This window comes from Zootoca vivipara, chromosome 1 (assembly GCF_965207765.1).
Source record: "Zootoca vivipara chromosome 1, rZooViv2.hap1.1, whole genome shotgun sequence".
Lineage (NCBI taxonomy): Eukaryota > Metazoa > Chordata > Lepidosauria > Squamata > Lacertidae > Zootoca > Zootoca vivipara.
The window spans coordinates 5,655,709-5,675,157 of NC_142582.1; the positions used below are offsets into that span (position 1 = coordinate 5,655,709).

At 44.2% G+C, this 19,449-nt stretch overlaps 1 protein-coding gene across 6 annotated transcripts in view; it reads left to right on the plus strand.

The window, feature by feature from the left end:
• Positions 1–19,449, plus strand: part of ERBB4 (erb-b2 receptor tyrosine kinase 4) — an 801,677-nt gene that overhangs the window by 587,622 nt on the left and 194,606 nt on the right. For all 6 annotated transcript variants that reach the window (XM_088667872.1, XM_060282295.2, XM_060282293.2 and 3 more), the window contains exons 6-9: positions 1,440–1,558; positions 7,713–7,854; positions 11,546–11,659; positions 18,570–18,696. In XM_088667872.1, the coding sequence (XP_088523998.1) occupies positions 1,440–1,558; positions 7,713–7,854; positions 11,546–11,659; positions 18,570–18,696 (502 nt within the window). The remainder of the gene's footprint in view (positions 1–1,439; positions 1,559–7,712; positions 7,855–11,545; positions 11,660–18,569; positions 18,697–19,449) is intronic.

A 19,449-nucleotide genomic window follows, 5' to 3' on the forward strand; every position in this document is an offset into this window, starting at 1 on the left:
CAGGATTGCAGTAATAGCAGTCGTTTCCCTATTGCCTTTAAATAGAACCTTTCCCCCCTCCCATAATGATTTGAAACTGGTCACCCGAAACTGGCATCATGCCTTGGCTATCATGAGCAGTGCAAACAGCATCCATCAACAGAGATGGGTAGATATATGATAAGCTTGCCTGTGATAAGCTTATCCTATAAGGATAGGCTTCTTTTTGAACCTGGAATCGGCCTTCCTCATCTCTATATGGTGATAAAAAGAAGTCAGTATTTTCTCAGACTTACTAAGCTTAGGAGAACAAATCCCAGGGCAATCAAGGTCCTCACATATTTTTCCCTGAGGATCTGCACGTTTCTTTAATCAAATGATATTCAGGTAGAGACAAGTAAATTCTGAAGTGCTTGTTTTTGGCTGAAATATTGCAAAACTTAAAAATATTTAGTTGTGAAAATACTAACATGCTAGGCAAAAGCATTGTTCTGTTACATAAGACACCAAGGTACTATGCATATAAAACAAAACTCACATCTGAAATATTTTGCTTGTATACATTTAATTTGATTTTTTTTAAAAAAAAAAAACCATACCCCAGCTTTTTGTACTGCAATAGCTTGTGCTCTATTAAACTGTATGATAAGTAATTTGGTTAGGGCAGCTGGCAGCTGGTGAGCACTGGACCGGATGGGACTGCTTGGTGGCCCAGAAATCACAGAGATGTGGCCAAGTTATAGTTTTCTCCTAATCTTCCTCCCTTGCAAAAAATGCCACATACACTTAAGCATTGAGAATACAGTGGTACCTCGGTTTATGAACACAATTGGTTCCAGAAGTCTGTTCATAAACTGAAGTGTTCATAAACTGAAGCGAACTTTCCCATTGAAAGTAATGGAAAGTGGATTAATCCGTTCCAGATGGGTCCGCGGCGTTCGTAAACCGAAAATTCATAAATCGAGGTGTTCATAAACCGAGGTTCCACTGTACTGTACAAGTGCTTAGCACTTAACTAAACTGAAAAGAAGTATAAAAAAATTCCTTCAGTAGCACCTTAAAGACCAACTAAGTTTTTATTTTGGTATGAGCTTTCGTGTGCATGCACACTTCTTCAGATACCTATCTAATACCTTCTTCAGATAGGTATCTGAAGAAGTGTGCATGCACACAAAAGCTCATACCAAAATAAAAACTTAGTTGGTCTTTAAGGTGCTACTGAAGGAATTTTTTTATTTTGTTTCGACTCAGACCAACACGGCTACCTACCTGTAACTGAAAAGAAGTATGTTTTGGTCATGTTAGCATGTTAGCGTGTCACAGAATAACGGAGAAAGCAGTAATTTATTTGTGTTGGGGACCCCTACCTTAATTTCCCTTTTCTCTCACAGTGTCTCAGTTGTCCAGGCTGAACTTGCATTCTGTGCTGATATCGTTTATGATTTCTCTGCCCTTTCCAGTGACGAAGATGGTATGCGCTGAGCAATGTGATGGGAGGTGTTATGGGCGCTCTGTCAGCGAATGCTGCCACCGTGAATGCGCCGGAGGCTGTTCTGGACCAAAAGACACGGATTGCTTTGTAGGTCTCACCCTTTGCTCCTTTCTCTCTTCCTATCAGCAGCTTTGCTCATTCTTAGGCTTTCTCACCAAGGAAATGTGTGTGTGTGTCTTTAATTATACTGCATGTACAGGGGAAGATATTCACTCACCGTTTTAGCATTCATATTTTCCCATTACATTTCCGTTACTTATCAGCTTATTTCACCCATTGAAACATTTATGAGATTTGCAAATAGAGATTTGAAACCATTTATATGCTAATTGGTATGATTTTTATCTTAAGTGAAAATACATTTTACTTTCCTAAAAATTAACATTTATAGGATGTGGGCCTTTTATTTCAGAAGTTTGACTTTAAACAAAAGACAGGCCGTCATATTTGCTAACAACAGAATATAAGAGCTGCTGCCTAAACATGAAGGAAGCCTAATTTATTTCTGTGGAGCTTCTGATGGCAGCCTCAGTCAGGTATACACAGCTTAAACAACCAGGTGGCCAAGACTAAGTTTTGCTAATAGATGTGATGCCTAAACTGTTTGAAACATATCACAAACAATGTATTGCACATGTCAAGTTAGGATTAGGAGCCTCCCAGTTGGGAAATGCAATGCAATGGAGCATTTCAGAGATAAAATTAATGTGAAGAATCGGACTCAAATATTGTATTTCCATTTTAATCTAGAAGAGCTGGATTTTGAATTTCTTTGCATGAACTGGGAAATTGTTTCAGCTCTAACTTGATGTCACTGAAATGGTACTCAAAGCAGAACAAGAACATAGCTGGGAATTAACATCCTTAATTAAAGGTTGTCGTTTGCAAGGTGCCCCTTTGCTCCTGCCTGCTGTACACCTTTATATCAAAAGAACGGGTGAGCTAACAATACCCATTCTTCTAAAGAAGACTGGCTTTGAAATCAGGGATTACAAAAGTTGGGGAAACAGTATGTAGCCTGTTGGTTTAGCTACCAAGGGCTATTTTTTCTCCCCCTAGTGTCCGAAAAAGTATTTTTTTATTTGCCTGATTTCTTTTATGTTGGAGGCCAAATTAGGCATGATCAGAGGAATCCCACCAGTGTGTGAAAGGTGTGTGTGTGTGTGTGTGTGAGAGAGAGAGAGAGAGAGAGAGAGAGAGAGAGAGAGAGAGAGAGAGAGAGAGGGAGAGAGGGAGGGAGGGAGGGAGGGAGAGCTTGTTCTTGTGTGTAAGTGTCTGGGGTGATGAATCACAGAAGGGGAAAGAGGAAGGTCCAGCTCCCCATACCTGCATATCTTTTGTTGTTAAGATCAGTGGTTCAAGCTAGATGAGATGGTGAGAGATTCATGTTATGATTTCCTATGGGTTTGTCAAGGAGCAGGAACTCTTTTTGAATTCAAAACACAAGCACACAAACGGGATGGAGGCTAAGGATTTTATTAGCTATCCCAAAGAAAGCCACAAAGCATTGCCTTTATCCCTCTAGCTCAGGCATCCCCAAACTGCGGCCCTACAGATGTTTTGGCCTACAACTCCCATGATCCCTAGCTAACAGGACCAGTGGTCAGGGATGATGGGAATCGTAGTCCAAAACATCTGTAGGGCCAAAGTTTGGGGATGCCTGCTCTAGCTCAGTGTTTCTCAACCAGTGTGCCTCCAGATGTTTTGGGACTACAACTCCCATCATCCCTAGCTAGCAAGACCAGTGGTCAGGAATGATGGGAGTTGTAGTCCCAAAACATCTGGAGGCACACTGGTTGAGAAACACTGTTCTAGCTGCTGGGCATTCTGTCAGCAGCAGACATGGCTATTGAAGATTGAGATGCAGCCGGCAATGTGCAGCACTTTGCGATCAGGCTGTGCGGAGGTTCCCAAGTTTTGAAGCTCTGCAGTTCTGAGGATCTGACCAGCAGCAGTCTTCTGAGACCTATATGCTGTTGGGGATTCTACAAGCTATGCCTGATGTTTGGGTGACACATCAGTTTCCTACCAAAGGAAAAGGCTAGTTAGTATTTGGCAGGCAGCAAAATACATAACTCCTAAGAATAGCCTCTATCTATGCCCTACTCTAAATGCCAGCTGAAGCCTTGTCTTAAAGATACAAATTCCCACAACTGTGCCATCTCAGCATACAACCAACTTCTGTAGTGAGAAACTAATACTGCACAAAAGTAGCAGAATTAAAGGCCTGCTTAAAGGCCTAGCAGCCCTAGCCCACAGGATTGCATAGTCATGCAAGAAACATTGTTGCAGTCCTTGAGATAACAAAGCTTTTTCTGTAATATTCCAATACAGGGTTGTGGTTGTTGTTGTTGTTGTTGTTAAGTTAAAAATGTGTGGATGTTCCACAGAAATGCACATGGAAAATAGCACCTTAAATATGCATCTCAAAAACATTTCAGGGGGAATGGTTAGACCTTATGTATGCTCCCCACCCCATCACCTAAGCTCTTGGAGTGTACTTACCTCTACTGAGTCCTGGAAGAGACAGTACAGTGGTACCTTGGTTCTCAAACTCTGTTCGACTCCCGAAACCATTCAAAAACCAAGGCGCAGCTTCCGATTGGCTGCAGGAGCTTCCTGCACTCAAGTGGAAGCCATGTCGGACTTTTGGCTTCCATAAAAAAAATGTTCCAAAATTTGGAACACTTACTTCCGTGTTTTCGGCATTCAGGAGCCAAAATGTACGAGTACCAAGGTGTTCAAGAACCAAGATATGACTGTAAAGCAACTCCCAGTTTACATGGGGGTTACATTCTGGGCTCCCTCCTGTGTAACTGAAATTGCGTATGTTGGGAGGACCCTGGAGGGGCAGCGGGGCTTGCACAGCTGATGCACGGGGAAGCTTCTTCCCCACACATCAGCTGAGCCGAGACTCACTGCCCCTCTGGCTCACATAAGCAGGGGAGCAGCAGGGCCTGCACAGCTGACATGTGGGGAAGCAGCTGCCGCCGCCGCCTTACTCGTCAGCTGTTAGGCGGGAAGGCCTCTGGCTCATGAGGGGATCTTGCCCAGGGCCTGAGGAGGGCATCATCTTTGGGTTCTGGAGAGGGTCTTCTCCAGGGTGCTCTGCATATCCAGGTTCCTGACACTGCTTGTGACACGTGCAAACAGAGCACATGTAAATGGGAAGTTGCTGAAAAAGCTGAAAAAAACTAGACCTCATTCTATGCTACAGGAAGCCAGGCCCACATGCCTTTCTGCTCCAGCTCAAGAGCATGGAATGCTCAGTCTAAAATATACCACCAGTACTTGTAAACAATACTTAAAGCCACAAATTTAAAATTTGATGAACTCTTCAGAATGATTTTAGTAGATCCTTAATGAAAGGTTATCATAGCTTTGGGCTATACGTCATTAGCATTCTACATCATTATGATATAGTTACTAAGCAATTCATTATGATGATAAGGTGCCAGGGCAGAAAATGAATAAAGGCACTAGATTGAGGGAAAGAATTAAATGAGTTATGTTATGTATTAATTAAAGCAATTTCAGCATATGCTGCATTAAGAGATGGTCCGACCTATAATGCCTGCTTCCTCGAACCTATAGTATCCTGCGGTGAAAATTGCTAGATAAGGCAATCATCCATTGTTCTCGCAAGGGCTGGCATGTATTCATTTGTGTGAGCATTCTTGAAAGCAAAGCAATGCCTATCTCTGCAGCATTAATGTTTCAGTAAATGTACTCACAAGGATTTAGAGGTATTTAGAGAATAATGAGACTCAAAATTAAAGTGGATCTAAACAGGTCTCTCACTGTACTTTGTGCCTTTAATAACTCAGCAGTAATTCAACACATTGGTCTTGTTAAATTAAAAGGGGTTCCATTATAAAAGCCTTGCATCTACCTCACCAAAACATCCAATATGGTGTCCACTTAAACAGAACCAGCCTTTACCATTTGCACCGTAAATTGATTCAGGGAAATCTGTGTCACTCTTCCCAATTTTGCTGTAATCCTACTGCCTAGAGTTTACTAGCTGACACCCTGTTTCCTGATGAAGGCTTCCAATGCTTTAAACAATGGCATGCCTGACAATAAACAGAAACACTTGCTTACATAGGCATCCCCTTGATCTCTCAATCCGACTCTCCTGTTTTAAATTGTTTTGTTGTTCTAATGGGATTGTTTTAGTTCATATTTTAATATTTGTGTAGCCGGTTTTTATACTTATAAACCATGCAGAAATCTACCTTGATGTGGTGTGTGTGTGTGTGTGTGTGTTATTATTATATTATATTATTAATATTTCAAATGGTGTAGCCCAGGGATGTCCAACTTCCAAGAGACTGCGATCTACTCCCACTATAAATAAACTGGCAGTGATTTACCCATTGGATTGACCAGAGTTGTTGAGCTTTTTTTAGGGATCAGCAAGTGATCGACCAGTAGATCAGTTGGCTTACTAAATTTTTGCCCAATGCACAGCTGCTAAAGGTACCCATTCTGTACCAGTTAGCAATTCTGTTTACGCCTCCTTCAGTTTGCATGGGATCATATCTCTCTCCACCATCTTTAGTTGACAGCAGGGAGAAAGTGCTTCTAGCTTTCAGTTCATGGCAGGCCATACATTACTACTGAGATTGGCTTGGCACCCTGATCCTGAGTCTGCTTTAGCAGGAGAGCACAAACAGAAAGTACACTGTGCACTTGCCGCTAAACCAGCAGCACAACCGTCAAGGGATACCCAATTGCTTCCTGCCATGGAAACCTCTGCTCTTGAGCCGTGTAGTAAAAAATGATGGTAGCTTTTCTTTTATCACTGCAAGGACACCTCCACCGTGCTGTGGAAAGGATAGGGCTAGAAACACTGTTGATTGCTACTGCTGTCTTGTCACTTACATTCAGAATGGTCAGTGCGATGGCATCAGATTTGTTTTTATGATAGTGCCAACAGTGGCGGTTCATCCTATTTTGCCACCTGAATCAAAATGGGAAGGTGTTGCCTGCCTCTCAACACCTGCTGAAGCATTGCTTACCAGGGTTGCAGTGGTGGCGGCTTCAGGCAGGATCTCACAAGATCTTGTGGAACTCTCATAAGAGTTCCGCAAGATCTCACGAGATCTCAACAGAAGCCACCGCCACAGCTGTGCAACTCCCATGATGGCAAGGGTGGACATAGCACCTGCAGGGGCACCACTTCATGGGTTTCCACCACCTGAGGCTTCACTCGGCCTCAAGGGTGCTGAGAACTTAAGGCACAATCCTACAAACTAGCATATCAGCGCAGAATACCGTGATCTGAGGCTGGGATCTGGGCTCAAGATGGAATGTGTGCATTTAGGCCTTAGAGTCCTCTGCTCACCCAGAAAAGGACCGTGGTGTTAGCTCCTGCCATTTGCTTATGTTAGGTAAATGGAATAGTACTTTTTGCCTGTTGCACTTTGGGTTCCAGCTTCTCCAGCACTTCAGCAAAAATTTAAAGGTCCTCTCTTGGCGATCATCACATGGACGATGTTCTTCAGTTACGCCTGTCATACCCCAACCCCTAAGCAGAGACTTATAGCTCTAAGCATACCTGCCAAGTTGCTGTCCGAGAAATAAGGGACCAGGCCGGAAGTAGCAGACCGGAAGTAGCGCTGCCGCCATTTTGGAACTGGTCGGAGCATGCTCAGAAGTGACGGTGCTGCTTTGCCCAGTTCCAAAATGGCCACCGCGCCAGAAGTCACACTGCAGCCATTTTGGAACTGGGCAGCATCAAAAGTCGCTTCTGAGCATGCTCCGCCCAGTTCCAAAATGGCCACCGCACCAGAATAAACCGGGAAAAAGAAAAAAAATCGTTTTTTCAGCTAAGAACAGCTGGAAAAACGGGGATTTCCCGGAGAATACGGGAGACTTGGCAGCTATGGCTCTAAGTCCTATAAACATAACACGAGCTGTGGCCTCCCATTCCCACAGTGGTCAACCGCATGCCTCTGGAAAGCCCAAAAGTGGACTCCCAGCTCCCGATCCTCAGCAGCTGGTATTCGGGGGCATGCTGCCTCTGATTACTTGGGGGTAATATGCAGTCCTCATGACGTATTATTTAAATTTCTCAAATTAGACTTCAATTGAATTTGATGACTCAGTAACTGAATGTTATTATTTACATAGATTGAATACCTTAAGAAACTTATTTCCTGTTGTTATTGTCAAGGGTCTGTTTATTAAATGCCGATGAAAGCTCTGAGGCAAACTGTTCTTTCCTGTTTTGCAGGCTTGTATGAATTTTAATGACAGTGGAGCTTGTGTCACGCAGTGTCCGCAGACCTCAGTTTATAATCCTGCCACCTTCCAGATGGAAAACAACCGAGACGGCAAATACACCTATGGTGCTTTTTGTGTCAAAAAGTGCCCGCGTAAGTTACAGGAGGAGCGTTGCCTTTCTTCCATGAAGGACAACTGTTTCAAAGTGGCACCGTAGAAGTCTTTTTAAAAAAAATAATTGCAAAGCCTGCCAAATGTACAGTGAAGTTAACGATGAGAAAGCACCCTATTTTTCTTCAACGGCAATATATTGGAAGTTATAACTTACTCTAAGAATGGCATTGTTGAATGCTGACATTTTAATAACACCCTATAACTTAGAGCCCAAAATCCATGATAAATGTTTTGGTTTGTGTGGTCAAAATCTCAGCTTCTATCCAGCAGCAGATGTCAATTATGGAGCAGATTCTAACATTTCCTTTCTTTAAACAAGGTCTCATTTTCATTTCCCCTCAAACATAAGTGGAATTTTTTTTTAAAAAAATGTTTGACCTTTTCTTGAAATTCAAGTGTGTGGTTTGGTAATATGAATCAGAACAGGCTTGTTGCTATCAAGGCACATTAAAATATCGCTCCCAACTCCCAACGTTACAATGGATACCAAGGAGGTTTCAGTCAGTTTGAAATATAAAGTATTCCACCATAAATGCCTTTCAGGTACAGACTATTAAACTGGATTACTAAAACTATTTATATGGACTGTTCCCAGGGGGAATAGTGCAGAGTATGTGGCTGAAGAATGTCTTTCCTTCCTTCTTTCAGAAGTAAAGGTAAAGTTAAAGGGCCCCCTGACCATTAGGTTCAGTCGTGACCGACTCTGGGGTTGCGCGCTCATCTCGCATTATTGGCCGAGGGAGCCGGCGTACAGCTTCCAGGTCATGTGGCCAGCATGACAAAGCCGCTTCTGGCAAACCAGAGCAGCACATGGAAACACCGTTTACCTTCCCGCTGTAGCGGTTCCTATTTATCTACTTGCATTTTGACGTGCTTTCGAACTGCTAGGTTGGCAGGAGCTGGGACCAAGCAATGGGAGCTCACCCCGTCACGGGGATTCGAACCACCGACCTTCTGATCAGCAAGCCCTAGGCTCAGTGGTTTAACCACAGTGCCACCTGGGTCCCCTTCTTTCAGAAGTAGATAGATACTAATGATTGTTTCTTCTGACCCCCTGAGTCCAGCCACCCACTGCCAGTGAAGACGGCAAGCATTATCACATTGCCAGAGCATTTAGCATGTTCTGTTGCTGCGTAGGCCCGCTCAAGTGGATGTAAACTGAAAGCATGCAAACAACCCTTTATATGTTCTTATTTCGATAAAATCTTTGGGGGTCACATATATTTGATATTTGAATATTTTGGAGTTTAAGGATACAATCTTTTAAACATAGATTAAAGAAACTGAGGGGGGATCTGTGTAAGGGAGTCTCTTAAGGATGGGCTAGTATAATTGTTTATTGACCTAAGTGATGAAATAGACGTGTAGAAATGGACATTGTAAAACAAACAACCCAGTTTTTTCAATCACACACAGTCCCTGTCAGTGTAGTCACTGAATGATGTGCATGTTATGTGTGAAACTGTTCTTCCTCGACAATCTTTCCCAATTTCATTGTTGTGTTGCATTTTTTTCTGATACAAGTAGCTCTGAGCATGCTACAAGCAGAAAAGTATGGTGCATATAATAATATCCAAGAAGTGAAAGCAGTGTTAGAAACTGAGATATGTAAGCTAGGAGCTAACTGGCACCTTAAACCCAGGTTATGGGCACAACAACAGAATGTCTAGGCGTGCTTTTTTATAATGAGAATACAAAGCTGAAAATGAAGGAACTGCAGCTAAATAATTATGTTCATTTTTCGCATGGTCTAGTCCTTCCCCTGCCCACCCCCCTAATATTCTTGAGAAGGTCTCCTCTCCAGTCTTCAGATAGTAGCTGGAAGTGGGGAGGCAGAAAAAGGTCCTCCTTTCCATCCATTTTGCAGTTTTAATCTGAAGTCTTAGGCTCCGTACAGCGCCCAGAGCTGAGAAATTGCTCGCACTAATGAAATTCCATGGCGCAAAATGCACCTAGAACAATGGGAATTTCGAAAATTGAGTGAAAGGCAGTGCCCATTATTCTTTCTCCCATATTTTTTTATTCACAACAACCCAGTGAGGCAATTTAGGTTGGGAGATAGTGGCTGGCCCAAGGCCCCTCAGAGAGCTTCATTACCCATTTGAAGCTGAGTCTCCCTAGTCCTAGGCTGACACTCTCAACACTATGCCACATTTTCATGGCAAGCAGCACCTGCTGAAATCCCCTCTTCTACATAATTATAGAGGGACCCAGGTGGCGCTGTGGTTAAACCACTGAGCCTAGGGCTTGCTGATCAGAAGGTTGGCGGTTCGAATCCCTGTGACGGGGTGAGCTCCTGTTGCTCGGTCCCGTTGCCCCCGTTGCTCGGTATGATACTGTTGGACGCAGGTGGTGCTGTGGGTTAAGCCACAGAGCCTAGGGCTTGCCGATCAGAAGGTCAGAGGTTCAAATCCCCACAACGGCGTGAGCTCCCGTTGCTTGGTCCCTGCTCCTGCCAACCTAGCAGTTCAAAAGCACATCAAAATGCAAGTAGATAAATAGGAACCGCTACAGCGGGAAGGTAAACGGTGTTTCCATGTGCTGCTCTGGTTTGCCAGAAGCGTCTTTGTAATGCTGGCCACATGACCTGGAAGCTATACGCCGGCTCCCTCGGCCAATAATGTGAGATGAGCGCGCAACCCCAGAGTCGGTCACGACTGGACCTAATGGTCAGGGGTCCCTTTACCTTTACTTTTACATAATTATTAACGGTGCTATCCTAGTTATGTGAAGCAGCTATAGACATATGCTTTGCATACATCTGGTTCAATCCCTGTCATTTACAGTAAAGGGGGTATTTCATTGTAAGGTTGGGGAAAAAATCCCTGCCTAAAAAGCTTGAAGAGGCGCTGCCAGTCAGAACAGAGAGTACTAGATTAAACAAACCAATGATCTGGCTTGTTGTACGATATCGTCATATTACCATGGATCCCAGAACCCGGTGTGCTTTGTCAGCACCAGCATAATAAGCTAGAATCGGGGGAACTTTGACTTTTGACACAGTTAGTTGTAATGATCTATGGTTAAGTAGAAAAGGTATACATAAGTTTATTTTTTGATACTAGAGCAGCATTTTGCTAACTAGTTGAGGAAATGAAACCAACATTTAGTATGCCTAAAAATATACATTCCCATTTGGTCATTGTTTTGAAAAGTTAATTGCCATTATCTACAAAATTGAATACCCCGATACCTTCTTTTCCCCCTTATTTTTTGTCTGCATGAGCATAAGACTGAGATAATTCAAAGCATCTTTTATTTTATCCAGTGGTTGGTATACCAGCTTGGCTGTGACCGTGTATCCTTTGATGCTAAAATAACATTTCAAACATTTTTCCAGAATACAAACCTCATTAAGATGGAGTTACAGCGTCAGCATCTCAAGGGAAATGAAACTTTTAAAGAATGTCGAAATTAGCAACAACATAAAGCAACAGGGATACAGGAGAATGCGAGCTTAGAGAAAACTTCAAAAGATAAAATGCAGTTCTGAGACAAATACATAAAAATGAATCGTGAATGCAGTAGCAGAAAAGGGGGACCCACATCCCATTTTCCCCAACACCTCTCTGCTTTAAAAAAGGGGTGTTCAGATTATCCATTGTGTGAAGCCTGTAGATGGTTTTCTTTTCAATAATACACTTTCCTCTTTTTTTTACCTCCTTCTAGATAACTTTGTGGTTGATATCAGCTCTTGTGTGCGTGCCTGTCCCAGCCCCAAGATGGAAGTTGAAGAAAACGGCATTAAGACATGTAAACCATGCACTGACATTTGCCCTAAAGGTAGGCTGCTCTTCATTATACTTCTGACCTTGTGTGCTGTACTATGGCCATGACACAAAGCAAGGAACTGATTTGGAAATGGCATGAAACTAGTGAAACCTAGATGCGGTATGGGGCAGGCCATGATTGCTCTCCTTGGAACTGGGATCTTACCTTCCAAGTCCCGGACTGCAGAATCCGGGACCGGCAGCCGTGTGACACTGGAAGTTGCGTCGACGTAACTTCTGGTGTCGCTTTGCCCTTCTATGGGCACCAAAAATGGCCGCCGCCGGCTTCGAAAGTCGCTTCTACGCATGTCAGGAAGTGCGTTGACGCAACTTCCGGTGTCGCTCTGCCCATCTATGGGCACCCAAAATGACCGCCGCCGACACCGGAAGTCACGTCTATGCACTTCCGGACATGCGTAGATGCGACTTTTGAAGCCGGCGGTGGCCATTTTTGGTGCCCATAGAAGGGCAAATCAGAAAAAAAATGGCCGCAGGCAGGAGAAAATAATGGAGAAAAACGGGAGACGAAGTGATACGGGGGACCACCGGGAAAAGGTAAGTAAAAACGGGGGTTTCCCGGGGAAAACGGGGTACTTGGCAGCTATGACTGGGATACTGATCTCTGTCGGCGGTCTGGTGGCAGGTATGGAGATCCTGTCATGATGTGTTTCCTCATTTAGCCCAGTAGAGTAGTGTTCCTCAAGAGCTGGAACCCACTTGGATTCCCAGCCTGAAACACGGGACCCACTTTGGAGCTAGGGAGGGTGCAGAGCCTGACCTTAGCCCACAGGTGGCAACTGCATTGTGAACCTTTTCTCTTTTGTGTGTACATCGCTCCCCTGTGCCTCCTCCCCTTGTCCCTGCAAGGAAGACATGAAGCAGCGCAAGAGCAGCGCATGTCCAGTATTTGAGTTGGGAGGGGAAGGAGGCTCCCTTCCTTAGGAAAAGAAAATGGCCACAGTTGGGCCATAAGTGTCAAGGTGGGAGTTGGGAGCAAGTCAGCAATAATTAATAAGGTGTCAGTGAAGTTAACAAAAAGCTCAGGCCAAGTGATCATGTAGCCTTATCAGCTACTAAGGGTCCTTTAAGTTGTGCCCAGGCAAGGACAGAGACAGTCAAGTTGTGCCCAGGCAAGGACAGAGACAGTCAAACTCTGGTTGAGTTCCAGAGAAAGAGTTTTAATCTCTAATTAGAGAGACTCCTGATGACAAGAGTAAAGAAACACAAATTGCAAAGCTTCTTATACACTTCTTTGGGCTCCTTTCCCCCTCCTTTCTATAAATGTGCGCACGCACTCTGTCCGGTCCTTGTGCACAGACACATGCTGACTCAGGCAACCTTGAGTGCATAGACACAAAGGCAAAGATCAGAAACATCGAGGCAAAGGCAGGGGTAACATAAACAGGGCTATAGGGGACAATGGTGATTTGCGCATCTTCCCCCCTTCTTCACATCATCTATGTGTATTGTCAATTACTGTCGAATTCATATCTCTGGCTGGCCCCCGGTGCCCTTGGGTAAGTTCCGTGTCTTCGGCAGCTAACGCATCATTCCCTTTGATAAGAGGAATGTTTTCATTTTACAAGGCTGTTCTGTCTTCCTGTCAGTTCTATGCAATGCCTCCTTCTCAGGCTTACCCTTGGGGGGAAAAGAGCAAAGAGAGCAATTAGGGGGGTGGCTAAGCCATGCACTCAGGATTTTACAATGCAGACTATATGATCAGACTTAGCTCAATAACACAATTGGCAAATCTCTCCCTTCATACACAACAGCTCTTCCCAGTAGGTCTGGCCCAAGTGAGGCAGTTGTGAGAATTGAAGGACTTCCCACCACTCTCTAAGGTGTCTCCTCCCCCAGGTCTTTTCCCAGCAACCTGAGGCTGCTTGTCTTGTCTCTCTTTGCTCCTCCCTCTTCATGTTCTGGGAGACAAGATCTGCCCATCGCAGGAGGGCGAGAAATCCTGGCATCCTCATCAGCCTGACTCATCTCTGCCGCTTTGCTTCCCTCCTCTCCAGACTCAGATTCTGAGCTTGTTCTCTGCCCTAGCCTGTTCCTGCTCACTAAACCCTGTTGCCTCTTCTGCTTCCGACACCTCCTCCTCTCAGTCTGCTGGCTCTTCTCCCTCTGACCTCACATTTTCCAATCCCCTGGCTCTGAACCTTCTTCCCTTGGGGGCTCCCAGCCAGTGCCTCCCACCACTCCTGTGCATCCAGCCACCCCATAACTCACTTGTGGGTCCTGACCCACCTCTTGAAGATCAATAGGCTAGAACAGGGTTGGCTAATCTGCGTCCCTCTAATGTTGTGAACCACCCTGAGATCTAGGGTGGTATACAAATTGAATAAGTAAATAAATAAGGTTGTCAAAACAGCTTCAATCATCACTGACCATTGGCTGGGCTGTGACTGGTGGGAGCCCAACAAAATATGTAAGGCTACAGTTAGGGACGCAGGTGGTGCTGTAGTCTAAACCACAGAGCCTAGGGCTTGCCGATCAGAAGGTCGGTGGCGGTTTGAATCCCCGCGACAGGGTGAGCTCTCATTGCTCGGTCCCAGCTCCTGCCAACCTAGCAGTTCAAAAGCACATCAAAGTGCAAGTAGATAAAGAGGTACTGCTCCAGCGGGAAGGTAAACGGAGTTTCCATGCGCTGCTCTTGTTCACCAGAAGTGGCTTAGTCATGCTAGTCACATGACCCGGAAAAACGGTCTGCGGACAAACGCTGGCTCCCTCAACCTGTAAAGCGAGATGAGCGCCGCAACCCCAGAGTCGCCCGCAACTGGACTTAACGGCCAGGGGTCCTTACAGTTAGCTACCCAAGAGTTGGAGGATACAACCCTGCCCACGCAGAGGAATATAACCAGAGAGCTCTTCTATCCTTAGAGTACGGGTGTCAGAATACAACTGGGCATAATAGCAACCCGGGGATTTTCTTGTTTCCAACAAAATGGTGGTGCGGAGGGGATGTAAAATGCAGCACAGGTGAGTGAATTGAAAATAACAATAACAATAACAACAACAACAACAACAACAACAACAACAATAATAATAATAATAATTTATTTATACCCCGCCCACCTGGCTGGGTCCCCCCCTCCACTCTGGAAGGCTTCCAACACACATTAAAATACATTAAAATATCACAGATTAAAAACTCCCCTAAACAGGGCTGCCTTTAGGTATTTTCTAAATGTCAGGTACGGTAGTTGTTTATCTATCTGACCTCTGATGGGAGGGCATTCCACAGGGTGGGTGCCACTACCAAGAAGGCCTTCTGCCCGGTTCCCTGTAGCTTTGCTTCTCGCAACGGGGGAACCGCCAGAAGGCCCTCAGTGCTGGATCTCAGTGTCCGGGCAGAACGATGGTGGTGGAGACGCTCCTTCAGGTATACTGGACCGAGGCCGTTTAGGGCTTTAAAGTCAGCACCAACACTTTGAATTGTGCTCGGAAACGTGCTGGGAGCCAATGTAGATCTCTCAGGACTGGTGTTATGTGGTCCCGGCGGCCGCTCCCATGCACCAGTCTGGCTGCTGCATTCCGGATTAATTGCAATTTCCAGGTCACCTTCAAAGGTAGCCCCACATAGAGTGCATTGCAGTAGTCCAAGCGGGAGATAACCAGAGCATGCACTACTCTGGTGAGACAGTCTGCGAGCGAATCTTCCCTCCGTCTGCAGCCTCCCACCATAAATTGCTATTTTTAGCCATTTTCACCCCAGCAGGGATTACTTCCAGTTTAGGAGTACAACTTTAGGGGGGGAATATTTTTAAAACTAGGCTTTAGGGGTGAAGGGAGGTTGCTCGCTGATGGAGATTGTTCATCTCAACCTTCTCCCAAGCTGTGCTTTAAATTGCTCCCCATTCAGAAACTTCATAGAAATTTGGCAGCAGATTTGTTTGGCCCTCAAGTCTAAGACGCCTGAAGCTCCCCAATACAACCCATTAGAACACCTGTACATAATTTTGAAGGTCTAAAAGTCACAGATGTCAGACTGGCTTCCTACAGAACTAGTAAATACCCTGTTGAAATTGTGTTAGCTTCCTGGGATTTTAAGCCCCTGCAATACAGTTCCCATATATGTAAAGTGTCATTGATTCAGGGTGCTTGTTTCAAACCCTAACAGTTGGGGATTTATTGAACGGTGTTAATCCATCTTCATTTACCTACTTCCTGAACTGAGATATGGAACTGAATGAGATAACAAATGTTATCTACTCCAAGCTTTAGCAAGAAGACAGACTATATACCCATATCCATGTAATAAAATCATTTCTTTTTAGACATCCACACAACATTAAGCTGTGTTAGCTCTCATGTAAGGAATATGCCTATTTTAGTCTAGTTTTATGTCTTCCATGGTAAAATACAGCCGAGGAAAACCCAATTGTGGAGGTTAAAGAAATGTGCAGGCTTTCAATAGGAGCCTCAGATTCGTTTTTGTTTTTTTAAAAAAAAGGACTTCTGGTATCAGCCTGCACTCAAATGTATCATAATCCTTACTGGAATAGATCATTTCTAATATTTAGCTTGAGGACCTTAAAAACCTTTTATAGCCATATTTCTTTGACCCACTTCTCACCCAGGTGGCAGAGCTATATCTGGGCTAAAGTACTTAGAGACTGCAGGTGGGATCTTGCATAGATGAATGTTCCCAATTAAAATGCCATGGCTATACAAAAAGAACTACAGTATTGAGGGGAATGCTATATAGGAGGAACATAAGAAGCTGCTTTATACGGATTCACATCAGTGGTTTGTATGGCCCAGTGGGGCCTCCTCAGCTCAGGAGAGGTCTTATCCAACCCTGGTGCCTGAAAGCCCGGTATTTTCTGCATGCTAAGTATGCAATCTACACCTGTCCTCTCCCTTTTGCTAAGATTCCTCTCCTTGGTGTGTAATTTTCTATGGGAATATCTTGGTATGGAGGAATTATATAAGCCCTACTTGTAGATACAAGCAGCACAGCCCAGATGCACCCGAGGGAGAACTTGGTCCCATTTATTAGTGGTTGTCATGTTTGGCTTTTCTGACCTAGGTACTGTGGAACAGGAAGGTGTCCTGAGACTCAGGTACTTCCTCCGCAGCAGTATCCAGGGGCAAATAATTCCTTTTTCATGCAACAGAGGAGAAAGTTGAAGAGTGCAAGATTCATAATGTATCTTTAAACATGTAGACTCTAGTGACAGCAACTGTACCTTGGCAGTTTGCCTTCGCAGCATCTAGCTTGTCTACAGAACTACAATGGGTGATGTCTAACTATGGCATACTCGAGATCGACCCATTGATGCCAATGGACAGGTAACAGAAGCCCATTCAGGGTCTGCTCTGAGCATGACAGGATTCAACAAAGCTGTTGCATGTAGAATGAGGTCTGCTTGCACAGTGGGACTTTCCCCCTCTCTTCCCCCTGTGGGAAACCTTTCACCCACTAAATCTGTTTTGGAGGGTTGTAGGGCAACCCAGAACAGGTTTAGGGGGCTTGGGGGAACTGCACAGCAGAGGAGAAGGGGGCCAATAGGCAGAAGTGATGGGACCTTTAGTCCACCATGTCTGAAGGGCACCTTGTTTGTAGACTGTATATGTGTAACCACACTCACCACATTATATGTGAACAGGGTAGGTGTGTCACATCTGCCTGCGACATCTGGTTAGGCTCATGTGAACACAGACAAATGTGCACAGACCTAGGTTAGACATGCACACAGGCATCGGCTACCCTGCATTCAACCAATCCAAGTGGCTTTAAAATAATTTTTAACTTTTGTGGCCTAACACTTTTCTATACAGACACACATATTTAGATCTCCAATGTAACAAAATGGATTTGAGCATCATAGCTGATCACATGGCTGCTGCTGGACTTGTCACAACGAACCATTGTAGTTTTATTCTAGGTAAGAGGCATCTTTCCGGAACAATTTTATAAAGAAATGTTTGAGGCAAGGGGCAGTTCTTTAGTTGGTTCACCTTAGCCTTTGTAAAGCAGAGAAACAGAAACAGAAAAGTAAGTTGTAAACCATGCTAAGAAGTAGGACAAATTAATATTAACCAGGTCCCATTGCCTAGGCTTCAGTTCCTTCCTTTGTAGAGGTTGCTATCACTGCATTTGAACATCAGATCAGCCTCTTAGCACTGCTGAAAACCCCCCAGAAAAAAACCAAAACATTTCCTTGAAACACACACTCCATATGTACAGAACACAGACACTTCAGCAGTTTTTTTAATAAATAAATAAATAAATAAATAAATAAATGGCTTGTTAGGCTACCCTAAGTATTCTAGCACCCTGTGGCCTTATGCCTTCATGAGCTTCAAGAGTTCCAAGAGTGAAATATGTAGGACTCAAATGGAAATTTCTGAAACATCTGAAATTAAAATGCAACCACAAGAAAGGGAGATACTTGTCACAATCTGGGGAAATAGATGGCTTTAGAGGCCTGTGATTTCATCAGCATATGAAGTTTAGTCATCCCTATCTCCTTGGCTTCTCAGAACACAAATCCCTTTCCTATCTTTTCCCCTTTCTCACCACCTGCAGCACTATATGTCTCCCTGCCCTTTGTCCTTGCATGAGGGATTTCCCAGCCTGCTTCCACATGGCCTTTCAGCTCCTCTACAATGTTATCTTTAACTACGTCTCATATATAATCTGCTGTCCATAGATCTATGGGAGGGTTTTCTTTCCACTTGAACCTGTAGCTTCATAGAGTGTCAACATTCTATGACTGATCCTGGCTCCTCAGTCTGAGGTGGACAGACTCTACTTGCTCTCAGCCCAATTCCTGGAAAACAGGATTAATTACCCTTCCCCACTGCCTCATTAATTTTAAGCCAGCACAAGCACAAAGGCGTAATGCACTAAGTGATTTACAAGGTATCCAAATATATGAATGCATATTTTTTTACAAAGTTGTTTATTTTTACAGCATGTGATGGCATAGGTACAGGAAGTTTGATGTACGCCCAAACAGTAGACTCCAGCAACATTGACAAATTTGTCAACTGTACCAAGATCAATGGGAACCTGATCTTCCTTGTCACTGGGATTCATGGGTGAGTGCAAATAATTATAACATGGTGCATCTTAGTAACAGACCCAACTAGTTTGTTCATTTTCTTTCTTTCTTTCTTTCTTTCTTTCTTTCTTTCTTTCTTTCTTTCTTTCTTTCTTTCTTTCTTTCTTTCTTTCTTTCTTGGTTCCTAAATGTTGGGATGGACTATCAGGCCAGCATTGCTTCTTCTGAGAATTGTATGAGATGGAGCTGTGTATTATGCTCTTTCCAGCTTGGCCCATATTTTCTGGTCTAAATGGGCCTTTTGACTTCTAGGTAGTGGGATTGAAATCCAAGTTCTGCCCATTGCAAGCACAGCCTTTGCCTTTCTGGCTGTAGAATTTGATAAACCTGACCAAGACTGCTGAGGCACACTGTGAGCCCATTTTGAATGAATGAATGCTGGGGTGGAAAACTCATTGACCAGTCTCAGAGAAGATAAAGGGGCTTGTAGAGGGCATGCAAGGACTTACAATAACTTATTGCCCTTTTAAGTTCTTGCCTTTCTTGCATGCTGCATTATGAACAAAAGAAACGTTTGGAGCATCAGTGCAAGTTCCACCTGTTTTCATCTCTCTGGACTCATCCAGACTTGCACTTACTCCAGGCATCTCCAAACTTCGGCCCTCCAGATGTTTTGAACTACAATTCCCATCACCCCTGACCACTGGTCCTGTTAGCTAGGGATCATGGGAGTTGTAGGCCAAAACATCTGGAGGGCCGCAGTTTGGGGATGCCTGACTTACTCCATACT